General features: G+C 37.0%; 1 protein-coding gene across 1 annotated transcript; it reads right to left on the bottom strand.

Annotated features, from left to right (window-relative positions):
* Nucleotides 1-9,793, bottom strand: lhx2a (LIM homeobox 2a). The gene is made up of 6 exons (XM_056258267.1): nucleotides 9,609-9,793; nucleotides 9,094-9,137; nucleotides 7,112-7,302; nucleotides 5,328-5,680; nucleotides 1,823-2,010; nucleotides 1-372 (listed from the first exon to the last, which is right to left on the bottom strand). The coding sequence occupies exons 1-6, from the start codon at nucleotides 9,643-9,645 to the stop codon at nucleotides 154-156; spliced, it is 1,032 nt and encodes a 343-aa protein (XP_056114242.1). The 5' UTR covers nucleotides 9,646-9,793; the 3' UTR covers nucleotides 1-153.
* Nucleotides 9,794-10,394: the final 601 nt, after the last annotated feature.

A 10,394-nucleotide genomic window follows, 5' to 3' on the forward strand; every position in this document is an offset into this window, starting at 1 on the left:
GGAGGTGGCTTCTCTTTTACTGTGTGCTGGTGCTTCAAAGACTCCAACAGGCCTAACAAATACACTAACTTTAAAGATAATATAGTATAACAACAATCAAAAACTACTGGTAGAGGAACTCTGAAGAAATTGGGGAGTGTACATTGTGAATGGCTAATGCTGTTGTGTTTTGTGTTGCGTGTGTGTGTGTGTGTGTTGAGATGGAGAGGTGCCGGTGTTGGGGCTTGATGGGCTCAAGGATCCGTGAGAAAGCTCAGGTGAAGGCACCGATGGGGACGTGATGGTGGAATTGTCAGAAACATTGTCCACTCCCACGCTCTCCTCATATAGACAATTTCTCCTGAATTTTGCTCGGGCATTCTGGAACCAAACCTGCAGAAAATAAAGACAACATGAGGATTTGACTCCATTAGGCTTATTTACATATCAGTGAGGGAGGGAATGAGAGATTTTTAGGTGTGTTTGACTTCGGCTGTGGCTCGATCGAACCGATCGGCGAGATTTTCTGCTTGCAGTCAGTGGAGGAGTTGAAAAGTGTTACAGGGCCTGTGTGTACAAGAATAAGGTTCAACATAAGCCTATACTATTTCAGGGCAGGGTAGGTGATTTGTTCCAGAATTTTTTTTTTTGTTATGCTGGTTGAAAGTCTTTTCACATCCTGATAGCAATCACTCACTGGTCACAGCTCTCGCAGACATCACACATCATCAGCAAGTTTAATGCTATGCAGAATTAGACAGACGTCAGTCACCGAGCAGCGCAACCGAAACAGCAGCCGCGTTTTACAGTTCGTCCTGAACCAAAACAACCAGCTTATGCTGCGTTCAGGCCATAACTACTGTCATTTGGAAGAGATGGAAACCCGTGACGTTATACACGGAGCGGTTTGTGACTCGAATGTATGCGCTTCAATGGCAACACTATCAACGGCGTAATGAACCTGCAGCAGTCAGGTGGTACAGGTCAGGGCTCTTTAAGTTGTTTATGTTCATTATTACTGTAATGTTATGTGCTTTGAGACACGAGGTAGTTTAACGCCGTCTTTCGTCTCGTGACATTTTGCAAACTCTATTTCATGTGTTTTGAAGGAGGCGTGGCTTTGAAGATGCTTTGAAAGGAGGGTGGGATCTCATGCTTTCAAAGCTAGCTTGCTATTGCTAGCCATTCCAAAAATTACCTACCCTACCTTTAAATACCAATAAAGTCGGGTGTTGCATAGAAGAACCATGTCGGCTACCTCAAATAATCTTTCAGTCAACAGTTCTTAAAAGGACCATTTTTTTGTCAGTGTAAAGAACATTATAATAATCTAAACTAATAAAAAGAACATTTTGTACAATGGAATGTTTCCATGGATGTTAAAGATTCTTCATAGAACTATCAATGCCAGTAAAAAAACTTTAATTTTTAGTGAAATTATCATTAGCAGAACTTAAGGTGTCTGAATAAACATGTCCGCATGTCCGGCCAAACGTGAAACAGCTGTGTCATCATCAGAGCTCCTGCAGCAAATTGCAAGGAAACAAGTTTCCATAAATGCCGATCGGTCTGTGCATGAAATCGAACAAGAAAACTTGAAAACAAGAAAATCTGACCATCTGTACAAAGGAGTCACATGACCCATGTTGCAAATTTACTTTGATTAGTGATCTACAAATAATGCCGAATCTCGAATATTTCTTATGCATTTTTCATTTCTTATGCATTTTACATTCGATTTTTAATGCCACATTTTCAACGTGGTCTCAGACTTTTGGAGCCCACTGTATATCTAACTCAAACAGAGGTCATTCTGTTCAACTCCCAGTGATGTTTTTCTGACCTGGAGCACACGTTTGGTGAGGCCGGTTTTCTGGGAGAGCTCTTTGAGGTCTTTGGCATCTGGATTGTGGTTGTGGGTGAAGAACGACTGCATGCTCCGCAGCTGGTGATGCTTGAAAGACGTTCTCATGCGTTTGGACTTTTGACAGCTCACTCTCTCCGACAGCTCCACACCCATATCGCTCACGTCTAGAGCACATGCACACACAGTTAATCATCACTGATATGACTCACTGAAACACTAAAGGCCAGGGCACTATAGTCAACAATAGCAAACACTGTCTTCTCAGTTTCATCTTCTGCACACATTTACTTGAGAACAAAGTTCCACAACTATGACGATTTACTCTTAACTAATTTTTTTAAGAACTGTTTTGTGTAGAACATGATTTACTAAAGTCATTTTAGAATATTTATATAGTAATAATAATTAATAATAATTATTACTATTTAATTATTTTTTTAATTGTATTCATATTAAAATAACAATTGGATTTTATTTGTTAATTATATTTGTTTGTGTATGTTTATAATGGAATCTGACTATTTTTGTAATGCTAACCTATCGTTTAATAATAACTATTAACATTTTTATTTTGATAATCCCAAAATTAAATACACACTACAGGTCAAAAGTTTGGAATATATATATATGATGAAAATTCAGTGCAAGGGTAAGTAATCTTTTCATTATTCAAAAACCACAATGTGTGTGAAGGCTAATGTTTTATGTATTTGAGGAGCCGAGAAGAGTGTCTTAGTCTGGTATTTGCCCTAATCATAGCCGATACAGCCTGTGTAAGCAACTCATCTTTTATAACACAAGATTTTGGCCAAATGTATTAAAAGACAGGAAAAACTGAGCACCCACATATCTACAATAAACTTTATAACCTGTAAGTTGATGGAAATATTAGTGCTGTCAAATCGATTAATCACGATTAATCGCATCTAACATAAAACATTGTGTTTACATAAAAATGTGTGTGTGTATATATTTTATTATATTTATATATACAGTATATATTATATATGTGTGTGTGTGCATCTGTGTGTAATGTATACACTATACACACACACATTTCTATACATATATAGTGTAATTATGTATATATATACACTCACCGGCCACTTTATTAGGTACCCCATGCTAGTAACGGGTTGGACCCCCTTTTGCCTTCAGAACTGCCTCAATTCTTCGTGGCATAGATTCAACAAGGTGCTGGAAGCATTCCTCAGGGAGTTTGGTCCATATTGACATGATGGCATCACACAGTTGCCGCAGATTTGTCGGCTGCACATCCATGATGCGAATCTCCCGTTCCACCACATCCCAAAGATGCTCTATTGGGTTGAGATCTGGTGACTGTGGAGGCCATTTTAGTACAGTGAACTCATTGTCATGTTCAAGAAACCAATTTGAAATGATTAGAGCTTTGTGACATGGTGGAAGTAGCCATCAGAGGATGGGTACATGGTGGCCATAAAGGGATGGACATGGTCAGAAACAATGCTCAGGTAGGCCGTGGCATTTAAACGATGCCCAATTGGCACTAAGGGGCCTAAAGTGTGCCAGGAAAACATCCCCCACACCATTACACCACCACCACCAGCCTGCACAGTGGTAACAAGGCATGATGGTTCCATGTTCTCATTCTGTTTACGCCAAATTCTGACTCTAACATCTGAATGTCTCAACAGAAATCGAGACTCATCAGACCAGGCAACATTTTTCCAGTCTTCAACTGTTCAATTTTGGTGAGCTCTTGCAAATTGTAGCCTCTTTTTCCTATTTGTAGTGGAGATGAGTGGTACCCGGTGGAGTCTTCTGCTGTTGTAGCCCATCCGCCTCAAGGTTGTGCGTGTTGTGGCTTCACAAATGCTTTGCTGCATACCTCGGTTGTAACGAGTGGTTATTTCAGTCACTGTTGCCCTTCTATCAGCTCGAACCAGTCTGGCCATTCTCCTCTGACCTCTGGCATCAACAAGGCATTTCCGCCCACAGAACTGCCGCTCACTGGATGTTTTTTCTTTTTCGGACCATTCTCTGTAAACCCTAGAGATGGTTGTGCGTGAAAATCCCAGTAGATTAGCAGTTTCTGAAATACTCAGACCAGCCCTTCTGGCACCAACAATCATGCCACGTTCAAAGTCACTCAAATCAACTTTCTTCCCCATACTGATGCTCGGTTTGAACTGCAGGAGATTGTCTTGACCATGTCTACATGCCTAAATGCACTGAGTTGCCGCCATGTGATTGGCTGCTTAGAAATTAAGTGTTAACGAGCAGTTGGACAGGTGTACCTAATAAAGTGGCCGGTGAGTGTATATGCAGATGCAACATGAACCAATCAGCTTGTGCCAGTAGTTAATGTTGTAAATATAAATATAATGTAAGGTTGCATTAAGGACCCATCAGCCTGCGCCATCTAGAGTTTCATGACAGAACTATGTATATATAAACTGTATGTATGTATGTATAACGGCAGTGTTGGGGAAAGTTACTTTTAAAAGTAATGCATTACAATATTGCGTTACTTCCAAAAAAAGTAACTAATTGCGTTACTTAGTTACTTTTTATGAAAAGTAATGCGTAAAATTACTTTTGCATTACTTTTTCTCATCTGGGCTGGGCTTGCTTGTTTGTTTTTTAATAACAACAAAAAAGTTATATTTTTGGCAAATGTTAAGGCCCTTTCACACCAAAAGTGATAAATGCAAGGAAATGCATGTTTACTCCTGTACAGTAGAGGGCGCCGCTCAAACAAACCGTTCAGCCGTTCTGGATTACACAACAATAGGATACAGGAGAAGGAAGTTCAACACGCTTATTTCTTCGTCTAATCTTGAGTAATTTTTGCCTATTAGTATAGTTGAATTAGATCATTGAAGGTTAGCAGCATTGGTTAATAAAGTGAGATTAAATACATGAAATATTTTTGTGTAATTTAAGATAGTTAATTATAAAAGTTTTGCATAAAATTCTGATAAAATTTACTGTTTTTATTCATTTTGAGGAATGCTGAATGTTTTCGTGCAAGTGAGATGAGTAAATGCATGTTCATATTTAGTCTAGAACTACAATAACCATGTTTACACTGCGCGCGCACACACACACACACACACACACACATCACCTCCTCACTTTATTTCTCTCAACATGAGGACAGGAGAGTTGTCAGTCAATACATGTGAAAAAGTAACTAGCGTTACTTATTTGAAAAAGTAACTCAGATATTTTGTTCCAAATTAAAAAAGTAATGCGTTACTTTACTAGTTACTTGCAAAAGTAATCTGATTACGTAACTCAAGTTACTTGTAATGAGTTACCCCCAACACTGTATAACGGACACTCACACACACACAGACATATATAATATATATAAATATATACACACACATAGCCTATATTATGTAAACACAAACTTTTATGTTAGATGCAATTAATCGTGATTAATCGATTTGACAGCACTTATAAAATAACGCTAATCTCTAAAATGCATTACCTGAGTTATAAGTCCCATGGTCAGCGGCATCAAAATGTTTCCTCTTCCGGGCCCGTCCTCTGCGCACAGGTGTCCCTTCATTGTATGTGCTGCTCTCAGAGTTTAGCTCTATTGGAGACACGTCAGAATAATACAAATCCTTAAGACACTCCTTCTGTAGCATCATCTCGAAATGTACCCGACAGTACACTGACGTCTCCCTCATCCCGTAGTGATCTCCAGTGAATAGCACTTTGTCGCAGGTGGCACAGGAAAAACAGCTCAAGTGGTACACCAGATCCCTGGCGCGCATCACTATCTCTGCAGCAGAGATTCCCAGGTGACACCGTGCACATCTTTGCGAAGAAAACCTACTACTTAAGAGAAGACATCATTGTTTGGCTTTATTAAGAAGCTTTTCACATGTGTGAACTGTGAAAACTCAGGAAAGAAGTGATGGGGCAAGTTGTCACAGATCAGTGGTCTGGTATTTAGCATATTTTGCATTTTTGTTGATTCATGATTTCATAAGACTTTTTCAGGGTTTCTGCAGGTTTTATGAAGGTAAATGTAAGACTTTTAAAGACCAAGTAAAGAAAATTTAAGGAATGAAGGGAACGCAATACATATGTTCTCGAAATGTAAATGTCTAGGGAGAAACACAATGAGTTGTATCGGCAACACTTCAGAGTTTGAAAATACAACAGATATCCATAACTTTTTAATTAATTTTACAAAAAAGATTCTTAAATCAAGACACATTTAGGCTACTTGAGATGCAAAATTACATAAAATATTGTGTCAAAATGTGTCTTGTTCTCTGTCAAAAAATGTGTCTTGTTCTCTGTCAAAATGAAGTGAATTTATGATTAAAGCAAGAACAAATATCTGCCAATCGTGAGCTTAGAATTATAAGGTTCTATCTCCACTTTTGGTCGAAATTGAGTTTTTGACATAATCTTATCCATTAGGTGTTTATTAATGCCTGTGTGGTGTTATTTTTGTAAAAAAAAATATTTTGTTAGTAGTTAGTAAAATAAAAAGGTTCCATCTCACAAACCAGCAGGGATGTAAAAACTTTGATGCTCAATATCTCAGAACTACCCTAAACGGAGATAGAACCTTATAATTCTAAGCTCACGCAATGGGCTCAGAAACATCAACTTAATTTAAATAACTTTTTTTTTTAACTTATTGACAGATATTTGTTCTTGTTTTAAGCATAAACTCACAATTTCATTTTACATTTGCATCTCAAGTAAATATATCTTGATTAAAGGAGGTTTCGATAGTTTTATTGGAAAACAGGACAAAAATACTGAGGATAATCTTTTTTGCAGAGAATGCAATTCCCTTACTTTATGAATTTTAGACTTTCTGCTCTTATTTAAGGCCTTAATTTGTGTAAGAATGAATTAAGACTTTTTTAAGACCTGCAGAAACCCTGTATTTTTTTTATTTTATTTTTTTTACTTTAGATGATTTCATATGAAATGTTATAGGCTAGCTGTTCTACTCAAATTAGTGTCAATAAACAGCGGGTTTAGGCCTACATTGTGACAAATTACCCCGCTTTTGGGGTGAAAGGTCAACGTTTGTTAAATTTCTGTAACTCTATCCTTTTTGGAAATTCAATAACTTTTTTGAAAAAAGGATTCAAATAAACCTTCGCTGGGGTAAAACCGTGACAACTAAACGCGGTCTTCTATAGCGTAGCAATAATATGCAGTGAGTAACAATTTGGTCTAATTTCGATGTTGAATATAACAACCAACGTTCAGCTGTATAGGCTACATTTATTTTACCTGTAATAGTCCTCCTTACAGTAAATGTCTCCGTGTTTACTGAAGCACGTGAGCTCTGACTCCAGGTCAGCGTGGCACGCGCTACATTTCAAACAGCGCTCGTGCCACCGTCTGTCTGCCGCGAGCAGGTAGAAGCGATCCGAGATCCGCGCGCCACAGCCCGCGCACAATGGTGACTCACAGCCCGGGTCCTGGAACACCATTAAACATTCACCATCGTTATTATCAAACATCCGAAATCTCATTTGCCATATATTTTACAGAAATCTGTTCAAAGAAATGTGTGCAAGGTTTTTTGCCGAAACAGCAGAATTGTCTATTTAATATTTGGCATATGTGAATTCATGAATATTAAAAAAAAAGACTAATAGGCCTATTTTAAAGACTTATTGGACCCAACACCTGCAGAATCTCTTAGAATACATTTTGCATGTAGAATTAGGCTAGGCTACTGTTCATCCAAATACCTGGTGTTATATTAGACAGCAACTTGTCTTTCGTAAACCATATTTCATATGTTTCAAAAACAGCCTTCTTCCAGCTTATCTGTTTCTGATGCAGAAAAGCTATCATGCATTCATGACCTCTATTGTAATGCATCTTCAATAAACAAGCTATACAATAGTCCAAAATGCAGCTAGAATTCTTACCAGGTAACGTTAAAGAAAATATGATCATATAACACCAATTTGATCATCTCAAGTATTATTATTAATTATTATTATTATGTACCCTATTGCTACTGACCCAAGGGCCTAAACGGTTTAGCTCCTGTGTATTTAACTGATCTTCCATCGCCCTACAATCAAGTCATGTCACCTTTATTTATAGCGCTTTTTACAATACAGATTGTTTCAAAGCAGCTTTATCCAGTGATAACAGGAAAATAATGCAACAAAGTTTGTTTCTAGAAGAACAGCATCATAGTCCAGCTTAAGTAAGTTCCGTAATGGTTCATTTTTGTTGTAAAAAAGTTATTTAGTTAATTCTCTGGAGTCTTCCTGAGAGTGTTCGGGTCTCAGACTCACTCTCCCAGTTCAAATCTAGATTAAAGACACATCTCTTTAGCCAAGCATTCACATAATGCATCTCATAACCTTTATATCAGATCAAATGCACATGATTATCATTTGCCTGAAATGTTATGAACAGCAGCTACGCTAATTATTTTCCATTTGCTTTTCTGTCTCTGGGGATGACCGATCCCCTGTGAAGAGATGACGCCAACACCAACTCTGAATCAACATACACAACTGCCAAATTTTCTATGTATTGTAATTATGATAACAACTAATAACTACTTTAATGAGATCATTTCTGCCTAAATTAATGCATGATGTTAGCAAACTGCATGATTTCTATAATCTATAGAACTGTACATTTCTGATGGACATTACTTGGACAGTCACATCTGATAACAAATGACTCTAAATTGTCTAAATTACATTAAATTGTTTTTTGTAGAAACATGCATTTTCTGTAAAGCTGCTTTGAAACGATATGTATTGTGAAAAGCACTATACAAATAAATGTGAATTTAATTGAATTGATTTATTTCTATGAATAAATTATGTTTTGAAGCTTTCTTTACCATGGATTTATAGTCTATCTGTGGTTTACTGTCTGCACACTGCCATTCAAAACTTGTGAAGGATATTAAAAACATGATTTAGAATTTGTCCTACACAAACCAATAACCATACAGTTAAATAGCAATATCGGTAACTTTAATAATAATGAATTTTACTTTTAATATAGGCCTATTTTAAAATAGAATTGCCACTTTTCAAATTAATGAATTGTCTAAACGCTATATATTGACCTATTGTACAAAACTGTAAACAATGTATCTAATAAAATAAAAATGTACAAAATTAACATCAAAATAAACAGGTTTAACTCATCACATTGCTGCAAATTAAAATAATATAAAAAAGTTGTATTTATTTATGTATCATAAGAGAATAACATTAATAACTTACTGGTTTGTTTTCCATGTTGATAGTAGCAGCTGATAGCTCCTCTCCTGCAGCACATATGAATATTTTACCTCCTTTGAGTGGGAAATGATGATATGAACAGATCTATCTATCTATCTATCTATCTATCTATCTATCTATCTATCTATCTATCTATCTATCTATCTATCTATCTATCTATCTATCTATCTATCTATCTATCTATCTATCTATCTATCTATCTATCTATCTATCTATCTATCTCAGGTGTAGGTGTGTGTGAAATAAATATATAGACTATAAAACAATCTGTCATTTAGGCTACATTGAAAATGCAACAAATAAAGGGCAAAAATGTAGGCTATGCTCCACACTTGTGGTCCAAGTGTAACCGGCTCTAATCTAACTTGTCCAAAACTAACTAACAAATCAGAGTCTAAATAAATGCAATCAGAAACTTTGTTTGCGACAACAGATCGAACAGATCCCGAGTCGAGGGAGGATGCGCGGAGATGCAGGTAGAAGCTGCGGGTTGTCACCTGTGCGCGTGCCTGTCTTCATTGATACCCCGGTCATGGAAGTCCAGTTGTCTTTAATTGTAGTCTTGCCGTCTTTAGTTGTCCGTTTCCTTTCGGTAAGAGTGGACGGGTTGTACTTGCATGCGCGCAGTATCAGGGCTTGTGAAGATCTGTCGCCTTAAACAGACTTTTAAATAATAGGCTAGTCCTGCGCGCTTAGAGACAGCAGCTTTTGTTATCGCTGTTTCCCGCGTGCAACTCATCTTACCTGACTATTTATAATAAAAGTCATTTTAGAAATCAGTTATGAAGAAATAGCTCCTTCACGTTAAACAATGTGTAGCCTAGGCTACGTTGCTTGTGTGATAGCTGTTCTATTCTATTCTATTCTATTCTATTCTATTCTATTCTATTCTATTTTAAGGAAAATGTAGCCTATGCAGTGCAACCCCATGAAAAATATTCTTTTCTGAAACTGAATCTCAAAATCACCATAGAAATAGGCTGCCATCCAATCGGAGCTAATTTTTTTATTGTGGCTATTTAGGCTAATGGACAATTTGGATACAAAATTAGGCCAACAATTTTTAGAGGATTTGCAGGATAGCCTACAGCAGGCATGATTTAATCTTAAAAAGTTTTCACAACATTCAGAAACAATGTTTGTATAGGTTAGGATATAGGGGTAGGATATGGTAAATAGCCTGACATTAATTTAGGACGAAAATCTTTGTTTATGAGAAGTCTAAAGAAAGAAAGAACAATATCATAAACACCACCAGCACCCTGATCTGAAGTTTATTTCAC

Source organism: Rhinichthys klamathensis, unplaced genomic scaffold (assembly GCF_029890125.1).
Source record: "Rhinichthys klamathensis goyatoka isolate OS25496 unplaced genomic scaffold, OSU_Roscu_1.1 h1tg000150l_1, whole genome shotgun sequence".
NCBI classification, from domain to species: domain Eukaryota; kingdom Metazoa; phylum Chordata; class Actinopteri; order Cypriniformes; family Leuciscidae; genus Rhinichthys; species Rhinichthys klamathensis.